Source organism: Cydia pomonella, chromosome 3 (genome assembly GCF_033807575.1).
Source record: "Cydia pomonella isolate Wapato2018A chromosome 3, ilCydPomo1, whole genome shotgun sequence".
Taxonomy (NCBI): Eukaryota; Metazoa; Arthropoda; class Insecta; order Lepidoptera; family Tortricidae; genus Cydia; species Cydia pomonella.
The window spans coordinates 11885375-11905307 of NC_084705.1; the positions used below are offsets into that span (position 1 = coordinate 11885375).

At 37.1% G+C, this 19933-nt stretch overlaps 1 protein-coding gene across 1 annotated transcript in view; it reads left to right on the top strand.

The window, feature by feature from the left end:
• Positions 1-19933, top strand: part of LOC133516083 (lachesin-like) — a 118746-nt gene that overhangs the window by 38370 nt on the left and 60443 nt on the right. The window contains exon 4 of the mRNA XM_061848795.1: positions 4677-4862. Within this exon, the coding sequence (XP_061704779.1) occupies positions 4677-4862 (186 nt within the window). The remainder of the gene's footprint in view (positions 1-4676; positions 4863-19933) is intronic.

A 19933-nucleotide genomic window follows, 5' to 3' on the forward strand; every position in this document is an offset into this window, starting at 1 on the left:
CGAATTCTGTCTCGCAGGGATATCCCGAGCATCACGCGCTCCATAGCTCTCTGTGCCACTTTTAACTGGCGGACCCTTCCGACATTCAACGTCCATGTCTCGCATACGTAGGTCATTACTGGGAGGACGCATTGGTTGTTAACCCTGATTTTCAGTGACTGCAGGATTTTGGACCTGAAAACATCGTCCAGCTTGCCAAATGCGCCACATCCCAATTGAATGCGCCTACTAATTTCAGCATCCAAGGAGTTACCGTCTAGCGTTATTTTTCTGACCCAAATATACATAATCGCTTACTCTCTCCATCGTTTTGCCTTCCAATGAAATGGTTGCCTTTTCAGCAGTGCTCATCCACTTTGTTTTCTCCATATTCATTTTTTGACCAACTTGCATCGATGCCTGGCTTAGATCGTTCAGCATTTGTTCGAGATCTTCAGGTGTATCTGCGAGTAGGACGATGTCGTCAGCAAAGCGTAGGTGGTTTAAGTACTTTCCATCGATTTTGATACCTATACCGTCCCAGTTGCAGTGTTTAAATACGTCTTCTAGTGCATTTGTGAAAAGCTTTAGAGATATTACGTCACCTTGACGCACTCCCTTTCCTGTATTTGCAATGTCATTGACGCTGAGCGGTAAAAGTTTTTCAACAGCTGGATGTATCTGTAGTCTATTCAGCAACGCTTTAAGGAATCAAAAACTGCCACGAAGGCAAGGTATAGCGGCGGTAGGTTGTACTCAAGTGATTTTTAGGGTTCCATACCCAAAGGGTCAAACGGGACCCTATTACTGAGACTCCGCTGTCCGTCCGTCCGTCCATCCGTCGGTCTCCAGGCTGTGTCTCATGAACTGTGATAGTTAGCCAGTTGAAATTTCTACAGATTATGTATTTCTGTTGCCGCTATAACATTTCGAGTAACGTAATAACGAGTCCGACTCGCATTTGGCCGATTTTTTTGTATCACTTACCTCACTTCCAAGTGCCGTTACGTTGTTGGTTAGTTTCTTGTTTATTAAGAAGCCCACACTACCTACCGCTGAAGTCGTAGAACCTGTATGGAAGAGGATATTCCCGGAATTTAGTTTTATGGTATCCTCCCCTTCACGCCTGACTTCGCTTAGACCTATGACATCCCACTTTATGCCAGTCAGATCTTCTTCTAACTCTTCCAGTTTCGCTTGCAGACGTGCAGACCCTGGGAACTCGAGGCTTTGGTTTGTTTGTACTTTCCATGTAGGTAATAGCCATAGCCTCTCCGCGTGGGCCAGACGTCTTAGAGAGCATTTTAGAGCCTTTTTAATTCCTCAAGGTTGCCATTGCCTAGGGACAGGTTAATTGACCGCCGCCTGTTGCTCGACGTTGGTGTACTTATGGCAGTCATACACTTCTCTGTCTACCTCCCTCCTTTCTCAAACCGGGCTTCGGACCATCTACGGCGGTGTTAATCCAAAATTGCTCTTGTTTTTCTAAGTTGCTGAGCAGAGAATATGCATCCTGTTTTGTGAATCCACAGAACGGTTCTGGGTCGACCAGGGGTGTGTCTGCGCCCTTTCTAGCAAGTTCGTCCGCTTCTTCGTTTCCTTTAATGTCGGGGTACCCATCTAAGTAGGTATGAGTTTGTTGGAGTTAGCCAGTGGATTCTCTCCAAACGGTCAATATGGACTTATGTACGAAATATCATTTAATATTCACCAGTCGCTTTTCGGTGAAGGAAAACATCGTGAGGAAACCGGAATAATCCCAATAAGGCCTAGTTTACCCTCTGGGTTGCAAGGTCAGATGGCAGTCGCTTTCGTAAAAACTAGTGTCTACGCCAATTTTCAGGATTAGTCGCCAAACGGACCCTCCCTTGAGCCGTGGCAAAATGTCGGGAAAAGAAGAAGAAATTTAAATTGTGCATAAATATTTTCTTGAATGTCAATCCCCGGGGTGGAAAATGGGGACTACGATTGTATGGAGAAGCGTTCGTCCACTATAGTTTTAAGGGCCTTAAATGACATATATGGTTTATACTTTATACTATACACTTACTATGAAAATAGAACTTTTAATTATTCAATGTTTGAAATAAATGCTAGAATATTTTCGATGATTGACAACGCAAATAACGTTGTATGCTCAACAACTTTGACTCTCAATTAGAAACTAATATCAATATAGCTCTCAAATTACATTATGTTCTTCGTATTTCTACAACCAACCATTTTATTCCTATGTGCGTCGGCGTATGATAATTGTGATTACCGCGTTATCGTATTTGTACAGTTTAAATGTCCTACGAAATAATGACCAAAAACGAAAAAAATACACAATTTTTTAACGCTATAATTTTATTCTTTATAGGTATTTTTGAAAATCTTAGATAATTGCAATAATTGTAGGTATTTATTTATAAACTGTTGAGGTTTTGCGTTTCATCATTTTCGATAAAAAAGAGATATAACGTTATATTTAAGGTACGAAAGTTAGAATAAATTTATTTGATTCAAACGTTATAAATTTAAAAACATATATGAAATATTTTGCATTGTCACAAAACTATGTATAATTTAGTACTTAATACTCGTTTCCACGAATAAAACGACAAAAATGTGTAAGTGTTTGTTATATATTTTTTTTATTGTACATATGGTGCTACTTTCCCGCATTCGTGCAGGAATGAGCACTTTCCGTGCATATATCGAAACTTTAAAGAGCCATATGTAATGTAAAAGGTTGAACGATACACGTGGTAATTCGCAACTCGTGTCGATTTAAAACACTCCCTTCGGTCGTGTTTTAATTTATCACCACGCGTTGCAAATTTCCTATTTTCTGCACTTGTAACGTAAATAACTATTGCAAGCTTATTGTGAATATAGTACCGAATATAACCGAAGAGATATCTCTTCGGTTACCAGTTACGTCAACCAAGTGCTTCGCGATTTCTACAAAAAACTTGTGTGCGCTGGGACACAATGACTCAACGACAAAATGGTACTCTCTACCAGGGCTCTTATATTTATTACGTTTCAAATTATTTAGAATTGTCTTGATTCCATGTATAAATATACTAAACGAATATATATTGAATATATATTCAGAAACTTCAAAACAAACTCGACTGAAAGTTTTCTACCATTTCTGTGTTGAAAGCGTGCTGCACACGTATACGTTTTATCTCAAACTAAAGTAACTTTCTGAATACAAAACGTGTCAAGGCGGTTCTCAGGATAAAATTACAAATCTTTAAAGGACAACTCTCGGTACTCCGTGCGGAGCCCAAGGCTGTACCGTTAAAGGTAAACCTAAATGCCGAAAAAGTCGCGTGTGTACTCTAGATCTTTCACTGCCTACGCAGTTAAGCTGTGGAGCGATCTACCAGTGGATGTAAGGAAATCGCAATCTGTTGCGTCACTCAAGGAGAAGTTGAAAAAGTTGTGGTTATTAGACTCCTGATATTAGAACTGAGTACTTTATATATATATAATATGTTTATGTATGCATATATTTATTTATAATATGTATCTTTATATATAGATTTATGTATATGTTATTGTATGCGTATTCATACTACGGGTTGTCTACTTTTTATTTTATTTTATTATTATTGATTGCTCTCGTGCTACTTTTATGTGTATCCAAAATTCTCATATTGCTACTGTAAATATTGATTTGTCTTTCACCTGTTAGTGTTTGATCCGTTCGCATTTTCTCAAAGGTTAGCTGGAAGAGATCCCTTTTAGGGATAAGTTCGCCTTGGTACATAACATTTTTTTTCGTTTTCTTTTGTCTGTTTTATGTTAACCTGTTTATGTGCAATAAAGTGACATTCATACATACATAAATGTTACCGTTTACTAATTTTTGACATTTTTTCTTACCTTGGAGGGAGGCCACACACCTAGGTACACACTTACACAGTACTGTATTGATATGAAACCCATAGCTACGTATTGTAGGGTAGAAGTAGACAATTGAAACAAGTCCAATTTCTCGAAAACTACAATAACTACGCATATGACGCAAAACTAAACCCACGTGGCCAGCCATTTTTGAGTCCTCTATCAATAGCACTCGAGTGCTCGCGAGCGACACGGCAGTGTTGAGAAGTCGCTCAAAAATTTTGCAGTATAAAGTAAAGTACCTGTGCACAGTTTTTTGTTTAATTTTGTTTACGCGTGTATTTTAAGTACTTGAACTCTTTTGGGGTTTTGGATGGGAATAATAGAATATTTTATCTGCAAATAAACAGCGATGGAGTGTTATTTGCAAATAATATTTGACCTTGAAGTAAAACTTGTAATGTGGGAACATTACAAACAAGTTATTACGCGGAGAGCGTTTCAATCGTCCCCACATGTAACCGACTAAAATAATGGTATATTTTATTTGCTTACTATAGTATTTGTTATGGTTATGATTGAAACATTGTTACAATTGAAACAAGCTTTTGGTGTTTCACACGTTAACAGACCTATGGAGTCAATTGCACCACTCTTTCACATTCTATTTAATTCCCTATCATTACGAAACCATGGGCGATGGCCTTTGAAACACATCATATATAAAACTAAATAAAATAGTTACAGGCGGTTAAACATAAAGTGTTTATATTGTCTCCTACTGTACGGTGTAACATTGTAGTATCTTTAGTTTTTTTTTAAATACTGTTGTACTTTAAATCATACTTTTTTAGGTGGCGTGGATAAAGTCAGACACAAAGACGATCTTAGCGATACATACACACATGGTGACGCTGAACCCACGGTTATCCGTCACCCATAACGGTCACAACACCTGGAAGCTGTACATCAGCAACGTGGATCCGGAGGACTCTGGCACCTACATGTGTCAAGTTAATACGGACCCTATGATGAGTCAGGTAAGTGACAATTTAATATTTTCATGTCTTATCCAAACTCCAGTCGACAATAAACCTCCATAAACAATGTAAAAGATATGGTTGAAATGTTCGCTGTCAGTGGCTACCCAAGTCTCGGTATGGCTCAGTTGGTAGACTGGCGGGCTGGTATTCTGAAGTCGTGAACAGGTGGAGTCTGACTTAAGACGGCGAATGTTTCGTTTATTTCTAATCTAAAACTATCTTAATTAATAAATTATGATATTTTGATTGATTTTGTCATAATTATGACAATAGACCACGTTCAAGCACTGATCTCTAACGGTAACATTCGGGATTCCGACTGCAGCAACATTATTGCTGCAGCGTTGCTTTGCAGCATTGCTGTAGGGAACGTCAAATTTAATATTAATATCTTGATGATATTGCCTCTGTAAGCTATACATTACAAGGCTACATTCGGATTGATAGCACCAGCAGCATTACTGATGCACCGTCGCGTTGCTGTATAATGCAGAAAATGACAAAATAGGTGTTGATTTTGACATTGAGCCTGGAGAAGTGAAAGTGACACATCGTGCGGTAATGCAGTCAGCAGCAATGTTACACCGTAATAACGCTGGCGCAGTCTCAAAGTCTCAATCGAATGTAACATTATATCTGTGACGACTGGTTTGGCCTAGTGGGTCCCGGGTTCAAATCCTGGTAAGGGCATTTATTCGTGTGATGAGCATGGATATTTGTTACTGTGGGACTTAGTCAATTTGTGTAATAATGTCCTATAATATTTATTTTATTTATCTACTAGTTATTGTTGATAGTCGCATATATTTTTTTTTTTAATTCCTAAATCATCTTTCAGATCGTGTTAAACCAAACAAGTTAGGTAAAACATATTTTACTCGTGTTTACTGTATATCTATATTAGTTAAGAGTAGTTACAACATACTTAAGTTTCACAGTAAATTAAAATACCTATAGTACTTATACATATATTTCATACTTGCTTTTGCCCTCGATTTTGTTCGCGTGGATATTGTTTGTTTTAAAAAATAGCAGAACTTGGGTTCATAATTTGAAAATAAGTGAAATTTGTCTAGCACAATGTATTTTTACGAAATTTCTTTCACTTAGGCTGGTTTTAGTGTCACGCGGACCGTCGGCGCGGATCGCTCCGCGCTGAGCAATATGTATTAAAAGCTAGGAGCGTTTTAGTATGGCGCGGAGGCGTCCGCGCGGATGGCTGCTCGCACGCCTCGCACTACAGTGAGCGTTTTAGTTTCGCGCGGAACGCACGCGTCCGCGCAGTACAAAATAGTACAATCATGGCGACTCGCGATGTGGACACGGGGCGAGTAATTGATGAAGCTCGTGTAAGGAAATGTTTGTGGGATGCCTCTGACCCCCTGTACAAAAACAGAGACGCAAATCGCCGTATAATGTAACAAATTCTCCCGCGACGGCTCTCTGCTCGATTAAAGGGTGAGAGAGAGAGATTATTTATTTGTGAAAACACAGGTACAATGATCGATCTTACATAGGTTTCGTAGTCTCACCATGCTCTGCCAAAAGTGGCGTACAAATACTAACTATACTTAAGGGTAAAACATGCAGCATATTAAAATTTACAATTTGTAAATTAAATATTACATAATCATTTAAAACATAGTCACAAAAAATGGAACATAATTATACTTAAGAAATAAAATTTAAACATTTAATTTTCATCTAAATAATCACTTATTTTATAATAATATTTTTCAATTAATAGTGCAGTCAGGGTTTTTTTAAATTTAGATAGTGGTAATTTTTTGTGAACATGTAGTCTCCTTTTACGCATTATTTTTTCCTTGTGTAATACAGGGCAATAATTAGTAACACTCTCCAAATTGAATGCATTGTTCGCGTCTGTACTCCGAAGCGGTCAGCGCGATACTAAAACGACTTGCGCGGACGAATCTGCGCGGTTCACTTCGGCGCGGAGCTAGCGCTCCGCGCCGACGGTCCGCGTGACACTAAAGGCCTATTTCCACCAAACGGCCCGCATCGCAACGGAACGGAAAGAATACGAACGGATGCGGCGACAACCGAACGTGTCCGGCAGTTTGTCGACGTATACGGTCGGGCGGTAACAGCCGATCGCGGCCGGCAGGATGTCGACGCATACGATCGGCACCGTACGTCCGTTGCTTGCAAGCGTATCCGCGCTCAGTCAATTAGTGTCATTCCTACCACGTTGACGTGTTATAATTTTTGAAAATGGTTGAAGTTGACGTAGCATTACTGGCTATTGCATTAGAAGAAGAAGAAGAACATCAACAGAAAACACAAAACAGGAAAAGAACAAAATTTCTTACCTGAAATTCCGATTTCTTTACTGATAATCTCCCACGCATTTTGCCTGCTTATTTTATCACTATAGTAACGGGAATTAATGTCTTAAAGACACGTGTGCTTTTGCACCAAACAAATCAATTTTTCCTCTAAATCCATGATGCATAATTATCTATGCAGCGCGTGCACTTTCGAGAATGAGTGATGACTGGTGGGCTCGCCAGGCCACGACCTCGATCGTACGCGACGACAGCCGAAAGGTTCCGAACGGACACGACGGCAAGCAAACGGTGCCGATAGCGTGTCGCAGGATACTTTCGGTGACGATCACATGCCGCGGAAGACGCCCGCGGAGAGGTTGTTGTGCGTAGCTTGGTAATAAAGACTTAAAAACAGTGCGAATATGATTCAGTATCGTTTATAAACCGTAAAATTCTTTCCGTTCCGTTGCGATGCGGGCCGTTTGGTGGAAATAGTCCTTAAGACAGCCTTAAAGAAGTAGGTATTTTTTCTCGTTAGAGACTTTTAACAGCCTCTCATCTCCCTTAGGATGAGTTTTAAAAAACGAAGCATGACTTTAATTTTTTCCCTAATATTATATTTTTCAAAGACGTTTCAAGTCCCTCACTCATATAAATATTCGTACCTGATACATACTTTTAACCCCTTTATTAACTTTTATACTAAAAACGGCTTTAAATATGTTAAATTAACAAAATATATTTTGACAGACGGTTTCGCGCCCAAAACGCTCTTTGAAAATTGTGTGACGTCACAGTTTACGGTTTGACACATCACACGTAGAAGATACGAACTGTCAACTGACATTTGTCATTTGTTATTTATCGCCTAACTGTCAACAGTGTCAATCCGAAAGTTGTGACGTCATCAGAATCTTCAATGACGTTTCGAGTTTGGTCACGTGACGTGTGCCAAAAGATATTTTAAATTCAATATTTACAAAAATATGGTCATTACAGGTCCCCTAAAAGTAGTTTAACATGTTCTTATAATCCAAAAGAATTTATTGGGATACAATTCTGCTCTAAGATTTGTAGATGGAAACAACCTTATTCAGGGAGGTGCCCCTAGTCTCGAAGTTTTTTTAAAATTAAATAGTTTCGCTCGCTCGTTTGATAACAATACCGGAAGGTAATGCGTCAGTCCCATTTGATTATTAGAGCGTCGAATAGCTTATCAGATGAATGGTAATTATAATCAGTTTCCAATCCAGTACGCGAGCAGGATGCTGGCGAGCCATGCCATGGCTAATATTAAAATTTATGCAATCGATCTGGTCGCCGGCTTGCATTTTGGACTGCGCTGCGCCAAAACGATGTCACGTCGCTAGTCGCCGGAGCTTCGTTTGGTGTTTATTTTTTACTTCACTATTCTTGATTTTTATTTATTTTGCGAAAGTTTTATTGGTTAGCAATAATCAGTTATTAGTTATTTATTAAAATAAGTTCATACTGCTCGGATACTGCGTGAACCCAACAATATAAAAAATTACTTTTCCGACGGTCGGCGGTATCTAACTGGCGGCAGCTCACCTAGGCAAACCTTTACCCGTAACACGAATCACTGACAATGTCAAAACTGACATAGACACTATTGAGAACGTAATTTAATTTTTATACATCTCGCTCGCACTTATATGTGAGTACGAGCGAGATGCATAGAAAGTAAGTTACGTTATCGATAGCGGTTATGTCAGTGCCGAACTGGTGGTAGTTACATTCGTAGGTATGCAAAGGACGTTTGCTTTAATAGAGGAAATATTACGAGTGAGAAGTTTACAGAACACAACATTTACAGTCTTCTTCCTCGCGTTGTCCCGAAATTTTTCCACGAATCGCTATTCTTGCCGAGGCATGTATAGTGGTTTTCCCCAAACATGCAAGAATTATGGTAAAACAATCAAATCATTTTACTCGAATCGACACATCAACATCTAGGACACAAGGACCTACACATCAAAAACTTCATAAACAATTTCCGTTCTATATTATAAAAAAAAATAAGGCACAACTCATACTGCCTTGTCTATTTAAAATAATTGTACAATATTAAAAAAACTAATTGTGCAATATAAGCTTATCATTATCACGCACGGTATTTTTACACACCTGAGATCGTTAAGAAAATATAAAAGTTGTGTAGTGGAATAATTATTTACGATACAAGTGCAGAAAATAGGAAATTCGCAACGAGTGGTGATAAATTAAAACACGACGGAAGGGAGTGTTTTAAATCGACACAAGTTGCGAATTACCTATTCGCACATGTATCGTACAACGTTTTACAATACATATGGCTCTTTAGTTTCGACATATGCACGAAAAGTGCTCATTCCCGCACACGTGCGGGAAAGTAGCACCATATGTACTTTAAAAATGTTTTTCGCCTATATGTATGTATGATGTGTATCCCGTTCTTTGTCACGCTCTACAGCATTTATAGATTGACGGATTTCAACGTATGAGCTATCATTAGATTTGTCGTAGTCGTGGGAGTGACTTAGGCTAGATTTAAATTATTATATAAATCAAAATAGTGAAATTGGCCGCCAAAATGCTGAAATGTCACGACTGAGAGACACTTTGTCACAACCGTGTTTATTATGGGTCAATTTCACCAAACCAGCATTTTATCTAATTTCCATGGAATTTTGAAATATTGATTTAGTATAATAAAATGTAATGTGATAATTTGTAGAAATATAAAATAAAGCCAATATTACTTTCAGGATGCACGTATTCAAATATAATATATATGAAATTTTGAAATATATTTCAGTTTGAATATTCGATTCGGGCACTTTATTTGTCCATGGGAATTGGATTTCGCTAGCACGGGAATTGGGTTTTCTAAGAATGATTCCTATTTAAACTATGTTTTATCATTAATCAATAGATAAATAATAAACTTATAGGATTATTAAGAACCTATTTACATGTTTTTAAAGCATCATACAAATAAAACTGATGATTCAAAAACGTAACTAATGAAGTTAAGGATCTTTCTGATTTAAATAAGAACAAATATATTTTTTTAGTTTGATTGTTATTAATGTTTAATAGCCATCATCTGACTTTAAGAAACATCGTAGTAGTTGATTTTAATGTTATATAATGGAATATCGTATGAACATTTGGATAGCCTTCATGTAGGTTTGTTTAAAAGTGGTACTTTACAGATAAATGTATGAATAATTTTTATTGTTTTGGTATTTTAATGAGTCTAAATATTCGAATCGTAAGCTTTAACGATAGAATTAGTTAGCATTTATAGATTTGCAGCAGACTAATAAAAATGTGACATTTACTATATATATTCATTAAAATTCGTATAATTGACCGAAGCGTAACGTAGGTCTACGTTTTGACTCGGGCAATCTGCTTTCGTATGTTCGGATGTTCTCCTCTACAGGTCGCAATTCTCAACTGATTAGCGTGAAATTTTGTGAGCATATCCTATGATTAGATAAAAAAAAATTGTCGATCCATTTTTTGGAATTTTTTGAAAATGGCGGATTCATGGTACGTCGCGCCTAAACAAATAGCCGTATCGATATCATAAGAGTTTCTTCCTTGTGCGAAAAATTCAGATATTTTAGAACACTGGTTTTTAGATATTTAGGTTTTACTGGAGAATAAGTAGCCTAATTTCACGATGTCACATATATCCATTCGTGGCTCAGTTGAAATACGCTAGCTTTGAAATGGCGAGGTTACGGGTTCCATCCCCGAGCAATGAATTCTTTTTTGTTGTTTTTTGCACTTGAATTTTCGATTGACTAAGCTAAGTAGGGAGAGAGTGGTCCCTGGATCTATCCCCTGAATTGTAATTTTTTGTATATATTTTTTATATTCGTATTTGATCAAGCGAGCGCGCGAGCTAAGCGCATTCGTTTCAGCCGTTAAAGTTCAAGGAGATGGACAGTTGCACAGGTGAAAACGAGTGCGATGTGTGGGGGTCCATGTCCAGAATTTTTTGGAGCAGTTCTTGCACTTTAATTAAATAACTTTGGATTTTATATAATTAAATAACTTTGGCTTTTATATAGTTGTAGATCGGAATATTGATATTATTTTAGGAACAGAAGTTTAAACGTAAATGTATTGCTTTAATTACCACAATGAATATCATAGCTAAAAGAGGGAAATAGTTTTTTAGCATTTTTCCCCAGCCCCGGCAGCAATGTTTCAAGATAGCTGTCGCGGCAGAAAGTTACGTTACGGCTCGTGGCATTATTTTAGATAATTTTGGTATATAGATTAACTACTAAGGCTTGTTCACGTAATAAAGTAGCCATATGCAAATGTAAATTAATCGTTTACTTCAAACGCTACAGATAACAAAAACAGGTAATTATATAAGAAAACATTTAAAAAATTAAATACAATGCATTTTTTTGCGGAATCCTTAAGAACTGGCGAATTTTTTTACTTTCTTTCGAACGCCTGCCATTAGTGTAGTTATTGACGTGTTAGTGAACTGACGAGCGGCTGCGCTCCATATTCTTTTGAAGTCAGCATCACTGTCCGCTACTGCACCTTTCTTGAGCAGGTATCGCTTGATGTTCGCCCAATACCTTTCTATCGGGCGAAGTTCTGGGCAATTTGGCGGGTTCATGTTTTTCGCCACATAAATAACATTCTGATTATCGAGCAAATTTAAGGTTGTTTGAGCGTAATGAGCTGAAGCTAAATCAGGCCAAAATATAGGGGGACGTTCATGTTTCCTATATAAGGGCAAAATTCGCTTCAGAATACACTCCTGTCGGTAGACATCTCCGTTGATTGTGCCAGTAGTAAAAAAGCTCGAACTCTTCAGCCCGCATGAGCAAATAGCTTGCCATACCAGGATTTTGGGGGCGAATTTTTCAAAAGCGATGGACTTATGCTCTTCCGATACATCCTGGCCAGCCACACACGTATAAAATTGAGGCCCCGGTAAAGTTCTCATGTCTTTTTTTACATATGTTTCGTCATCCATTAAAATGCATCGGTCGCGATTTTGATTGAGAAACTTGCTCAAAATTTTGGCACGACATTTTGCTCTTTCGATCTGAGCAGGGGTTTTTTTCGGGATTTTTTGTTTCTTTCTGGTCACAAGATTATTTCTCTTCTTAGCGTTTTGTACATTTCCAACCGATGTCTTTACCTTTTTGGCGATATCTCGAACAGAGGCCGATGGATTATGGCGGAACGAGGAAGCTATTGCGGCATCCAATTTAGGCTTCACGCAGCCTTTTTTTCGACCGCGACCTGGTAGATCATGTAGAATATGAAATTGCCCAAATTTATTGATCACTTTTCGCACACCATCCTTAGATATTTTATATCGTTTTGCTAATTGTCGTATCGAGACACCCTTTTCGCTGCAATAGGCGACAATAATTAATTTACGAATATTTTCATTTATTCTCGGCATTTTGATTCTATTTACTCAATGACATCTATTTTATACTTTTTTAAACTTGATTATATATTTTTTGGAATGTCACGTACCAGCATTGCAAAAAGTTTCTATATTCCTGTGAAGACTTAGTTCTAGGTGGCTACTTTATTACGTGAACAAGCCTTAGCAGTCGGCGATGTCTGCTTTAGATCATGTCTACAAAATGCAGGGCACGAATTTACAGGTACACTTATTTATAAATCTCCTGTTGATATTTTGGAAAGGTATTCGATATAGAAAAATGTGGTTTAGCGGATTAAATTACCAAATCCTATAGAGATAAAACATAGTGAAGCTCTAAATGGCCCTCCTATTGCCGCCGAAGATGGAGGTGGTTATATTTTTACCATTCAGGGTATGACCAACTGACCGTGGGGGTTAGGAAATTGGAAGGGGAGTATTTTCTCTTCCATTCTAGTAAAGATAATTTGAAACAGAGGTGGATTGTCAAAGAAAAATTTGTAGCCACAATAAATTTACTTCTTACTATCTTTCGAAACATGATTAAAACTTTTAGAACGCTATTGACTTTGATCCTAATTATTTCACTGATATATGTTAAATTTGTTAAATATCAAAAAGTGGCGCCATCTAATAGATCAAAGGCCAAAGGTATAGCGACATCGTTTCGAGCGATGGCGCCATAACCTTTAGGTTGTGCTTGGTAAAATGGCGCCGGTTTTTTATATTTAACAAATTTCATAAACATCATAAACATCAAATTACATAGATTTCCTTAAATTAGAAACTCTGCTTTCTAAATAGGTATAACCTGTACTTTAGGATAAACAGCGCTAAATTGAACACATATTAGTGAAAGAATAAGGATCAAAGTCAAATAGCGTTCTTAAAGTTTTAGTCATGTCTCAAAAGATAGCAGTATATTTACGTGGCTACAAAGTTTTCTTTGACAATACACCTCTATTTCAAATTCTCTTTGCTGTTAGTCACCAGCAGGTGAATTACCAGTCAGGGGCCGCATATTTGTATAAACCCAGATCAGTTGAACAGTTTGCTGTTTGCAGAATGCACGAATATGAATCATTTTATTTAGTTATCATGCGTCTCGCTTGCGCCAATACATGTACTTACGGAGTACGAGCGAAATGCATGATAACAGAATGACATCTTTTAGATGATAATGACATCAGTGTACGTTCGAATTGGCCTGTTTTGAGCAATTAAATATCATTTAGAGGTCGCTATATATATATATATATATATATATATATATATATATATATATATACTGCCATACAAAATTGTATGAAAATAAATTGACCCATCAATAATTCTGCCTTGGAAATGTCTTTAAGGACTTTTTATACGTTTTATTTATTAGTTATAAGTATGTTAAAATATGGCGGTTGATTTTTTTTTCTTTTAGGTTACTTTGCATTTTTTAATTTGAATGATGATACTCTCATGGAGAGTGCTCAGAACGAGGCACGGTGAACATTTATATATGCGGATGACGTGGCAGTATGTACCGAGAGCCGAGAAGAGCTACAAAGATTATTACTGTCGTGGAAGCATCAGTTGCAGAGACGCGGTCTTATGTTGAGTGTCCAAAAAACGCAGTTCATGGAGTGCAATGTCGGGGACTCAGACTGCGAGCCAATATTGGTTGACGGACAGGAAGTACAGAAATGCAACCAATACAAATATCTTAGGAGCATTGTGCACGATTCCGGATTACTGGAGATCAACATTCAACACAGGATTGCGGCCACCTGGTTAAAGTGGAGAGAGGTAACTGGTGTGATCTGCGACAGTAAAATGCCGATAAAAATGAAAGGCCTCATGTACAAGACCATCATAAGACCGGTCCTTACTTATGGCCGCGAAATATGGCCAGTGACCCAGCGACATGTCCAAGCCATCCATATGGCAGAAATGAAGATGCTGAGGTGGATGTCAGGCGTCTCCAGGATTGATAGGGTTCGAACCGAACACATCCGTGGTAGCCTAGGGGTGAGAGACGTCGCCGATAAGCTCCAAGAAAGTCGGCTGAGGTGGTTTGGGCATGTCAAAAGAAGGCCGCCAGAATACGTAGGCAACAAAGCTCTTAGTTTTGCCTTACCAGGCCCAAACAGGAGGGGCAAACCAAGGCAGCGTTGGCGCAATGTCATCGCCAAAGATTTAAACGCCTGTGGGTTATCGGAAAACGACGTCCAGGATAGAGCGAAGTGGAAGGAGAAAAGTAGGAAAGCGGACCCCGTCACAGTACGGGACAAACGCTAGGAGGATGATGAAATTAAATGATGATAGAGCAAATCACAAAACCAAAGCGAGGACAGCAACCACTAAATCATTTGCAAATGAGTTCAAATTTGGCACATTGATTTAATTCCATAATATAATAAAGGGAGCCTTGTGAAGATAAAATCTATTACACTTTTTTTCTTCATGAAAGTTGGACCATCTAATTCGATAATTATGTATTTTTGTCAATTAAGTGTTTTATAAATTCTTCTAAACAGTAGACTAAACATTTATTCACTTTTAAGCTATGTTCGCGAGGTCTACAGCTCACAGAGATACTAGCATATTGCCCAGTTGTAATTGATTCACGTTATATGACCTAAATAACGCTGAAAGACATATAACATCCCATAGTATATTAAATGAAAATTTCAAATTTCCGTGCCTAGAAAACGAGGCACGGGAATAGGGTTTCATAATAAATAAAATCGTCTAAAATCCAATTCGCATATTACAGAAATTATATTTTATCCTCAATATTAAGATAGAAACGGGCTATGTCAAACTAGTGTTCGTTAACGAAATAGTTATTTGTACAACAAGAGAGCAAAGTTTGATATTTCTTCGAGTGCTTGTTTTGAGTCCCGTGCAAGCGAAAGATTCTATAATAATTCTTCTAATTTAGAATCTTGAGCGTAGTAAGGGACTCAAAAGCGCACGAGATGTAAATAACTTTGATCTCGTGTAGTACACAAAATTTTTCACGTCAGTCAGCCATCAAAAAATACAACCTAAAAAAATGTTATCCAGACGGACGGATCACTATTTCACTCATGTTTTCTGAAGGTATTCTAACAATTAACTATAATTACCGCAATAAAACAAAACGAAAGAAATTTCAATAAAATAATACGAAAATAATGAATTAACGAACATCAATTGACAGTTCAATCGACAACTTTTTTTTTGTAAAAAAAAACTTTGTAAGATCCAGTCCGAATTGCGGATACTACTATTTGTCAACTATAGTAGAGATCGTTAAAAGTAGTTACGTAGAATTATTTACTGCGTAACAATTGCGTAAATTTGTATAAGTTCATTGTTTTGAATTGTATAATAAAATACGTAAAATATGGTGTTTTTATTAAATTTTTAAACTTTTATTTCATTAATTAATTATTACGAATGAGGACTCGTAGGGTGTTTTGGAACGATGTAGTCTGACTTATTTCGAGGGTCTATTATAAACCGTCAATATACCGTTCAATTACGTATGAACTTTTTTTGTCTCTTTCTTTTTGCTAATGACGTGAAAGGGATAAAGACAATAGAATCCAAATATTTCGAACTTGTATTAGGCCCCGCACCGCACGTGGAAATGACATTCGAATCTAAAGGTCACTTGAATGTTATTTTGTCTCACTCGGTGGGCAAAATGCGATTTTGCTCACTGTTTTTAAGCAGCAAATTACCCTTGTTCGAGCTGCTGACGTGAAAAGATATTTAAAATATGTACGAGTACATTATTGTGGCCATAGAAAATAGATAAAAGTTGTCGCCCTACCCGTTTTTATACTTCTGTCGTAAATTTCTAGAAACTCTAGCATTAGCTAAAAAAACGAATTATAGGATATTGCTTTGAGGGCCATATAGAATAGTTGTGCTGTTCACGGGTCGGCCCGGAATTTCGTCAATTCGAGCTATGCACGCGCTTGCCAAAGAGGGGCGGCTGGAATGCCACCGCGACATCTTCATGCGACAGCGACAACTTTCCAAATGCCCTCGGTGACAACTGTAACGTGCTCGAATACTCTCCGCTATGCCTGCGAAAATTTGCTATTGTTTTGGTAGAATTCCAAGGGTAACATTGTTATATGTTAAATTAAACGCTCATTTACATGATATTCGTAGAATCCTACTAATTACAAAACATTTAAATTCCTTTTAAGCCATTATATACAGCTCAAGCAAAATATTTCATACTTACACTTCACATATATAAATAATTCAGGACGAAAGTGGCTTCTTAAAATGCTACTTGCAATACAAGCGCGCGGTAATTAATTTATTTCAGTATTACTATAGTGCGTGTCATCCACGATGGCGCGCAGATTTGTCAAATCTAACCTTTAAAAACGTAACAATACGAGTTACAGCACGCGTCTTCGTGAATGACAGAATCTATTGGGACCGTGCGAAGTGCATGGTGGGGGTAAGTAAAGCGATCCCAGCGCATAAGGCGGTAAAAATTTGAACTAACTGCGGATAGCGTCTTTAACATTTCGTACAATTATATGGCTCGAAATGAAACTTTGATTTACGATTACTCCTGAAATATTCATTTAAAATGTATGGTGTAAGGGACCATTGTAAGCTGTATGAAATGCTTAATATAACTAACGTATTTATTTTGATAATTGTTAATAATGTATCCATGTAAATAGCTTTGCAAATGTCACATATTACGTGATCTTTTTCTAGAAGTTACGAATATGTATAGTAAGTTATCCTTAAAAGATAGACATTTAACATCGCGGACTTTTTTGAAGACCTATGAATGAGAAACAACCCCACCATACATTGTGTTGTTATAGCTCAAACGGATTAGGCAGCGTTTTCGATCAAAGCTCCTAGCCAGCGTGATTTTTTCCGACAACATCGTTATATTTCAAACAATTTACACAAAACCTTAACAAGTTATATACTTAAGCCTTCCTCAAGAATCACTCTATTGATAGATGAAAGTCGTATGAAAATCCGTTCAGTAGTTTTTAGTTTTGGAGTAGTTTTATAAGATGGAGTGAATTGTCGTGCACGCTCCCAATATAATATAATATAATATAATATAATATAATATAATAAGTGTAGGCTATAACTAGTAAATTGCTCACCTTCCCTTGTCGAGACTGTGTGTTGACTTAGGTTGGATATTACAGCGAGGAGTAATAAGCCTTTTTAGGGTTCCGTAGTCAACTAGGAACCCTTATAGTTTCGCCATGTCCGTCTGTCTGTCTGTCTGTCCGAGGCTTTGCTCCGTGGTCATTAGTGTTAGAAAGCTGAAATTTGGCATGGATATATAAATCAATAAAGCCGACAAAGTCGTACAATAAAAACTAAAAATTGAATTTTTTTTAGGGTACCTCCCCTACACGTAAAGTGGGGGTGAACATTTTTTTTTGGTTTAACCATACAGTGTGGGGTATCGTTGGAAAGGTCTTTCAAAACTAATAGGGGTCTTCTACAAACATTTCTTGATAAAGTGAATATATTTGGAGATAATTGCTCCGAAAGGAAAAAAAATGGGTCCCCCCCTCTAACTTTTGAACCATACGTCCAAAAAATATGAAAAAAATCTTGGAAGTAGAGCTTAAGAAAGACATTAAATGAAAACTATAGCGGATATGATCAGTTTAGCTGTTTTTGAGTTATCGCAAAAAGTTTCCCCTTCATAGTAAAAAGACGTACACCCACAGTTCATCCCTTGGTTATCAATCTACCATACTTTAAGCTCCAGTTTAGCTTATTGTGACGGAAGAGTAACTACGGAACCCTACTCTGAGCATAGCCCGACATGCTCTTGGCCGGTTTTTTCTATTTGCGTACCGAGTGTTACATTTCTAAAGTAAGAAGACAAATTTTAGGAATCTATCAGAAAACTTTGTACAGTACTGTGAGACTACGTCACAATATAGGTAATAGTACAAAAAAAAAATACAAATATTTCTTTATTCACGAAAAACACGTAAATTATAATCAAAGGGATGGAGCCTCTCTGTATATAAGCAAAATAAATGCTTGTGTTGGGAGACACCTCTCTTCCTTTGGTAAGTTGAGGTAATTATGAGATAATTTTTAAGTATAAATATCTTAAGATAATTATAACCATATAAGCAATATAAACAGAATTATTAACTAAACTTAAGTAACTAAAGTAAGCGATAATACATTTTCTGCGTGCGTGCGTGCGTGCGTTCGTTCGTGCGTGCGTGCGTGCGTGCGTGCGTGCGTGTGTGTGTTTGTGAAGGATTATCGAATTACATTCTCTGTCTCATCATATGTTTATGTTTTTAGCCAGTTTATTATGAGATTTTTACACTCATGATGTGGTTTTGTGTGAATGTATAATAGTATATTTATTTTATCATAGAGATGTGAGGCTTGTATTTGGTATTGTGAGCTAGCAAATTTGGTACTCATACTTTTAGGTAGCATAGCTATGTTTGGTATTACTCTTTTTCTTTTATAGTTCGGGTTTAATGGCAGAATCTTGTGCTTTTTTAAGGTTGTTTGTAGGATATATAATTTCCGAACTGACAAAAGTACACCAATTTGGTACAGTAGGTCAGTTGGAAATCTAATCTTTTTAAAATACATGACTTTAACCAATGTCCTTTGCGCTCGTTCTAAGTCTATAAAACGGCTTTCAGCTGCACCTCTCCAAACGGATATAATATAAGTAGTGAATTTAAAAATAAACTGAGTGGCTATGCAGTTGGTAATCTTTTACAGATGATGATTAGGTAGAGGTAGTTAGACACAATAATTAATGTACGATTGAATATAAATAAATAATTTCCCATTTCTCAACGCAAGATTTAATTTGGAGCAAGGTTTAACACCTAAAAAATCGAATAGGTATGATTTAGTGAGAGATGGCGCTAGCTCTCATGTAAACAAGTGCTCCGCGATCTTTTATTGTTAAAAATAGAAAATAATGCCAAAATTAAATAAAAATAAGACTGACGTGTTAATAACAAAACGTGAAATGTGTGGAAGTGTTATCTAAGTGCAGTATGACCAAAAAGTGTTATAAATATACAAAAAACTACAGACTTGCTAATGTTTACTTTTAGACTGAAATCTAACAAAACAACGCTTTAAGTGAGAACTAACCGTCCTAAAATACATAATTACAGTGACATAAATAATAAAAGCTGCGCAGTGAATAGAAATATGAACATTGTAAATATAAAAGTGACCGTTTCTACGTTTAAATTGACTTGAACTTTGACCGCCATCGGATCTTACTTATAAATGTGTCTTATGACAATAACATCTAACGATCCTTAAATTTGTCAAATGCATCT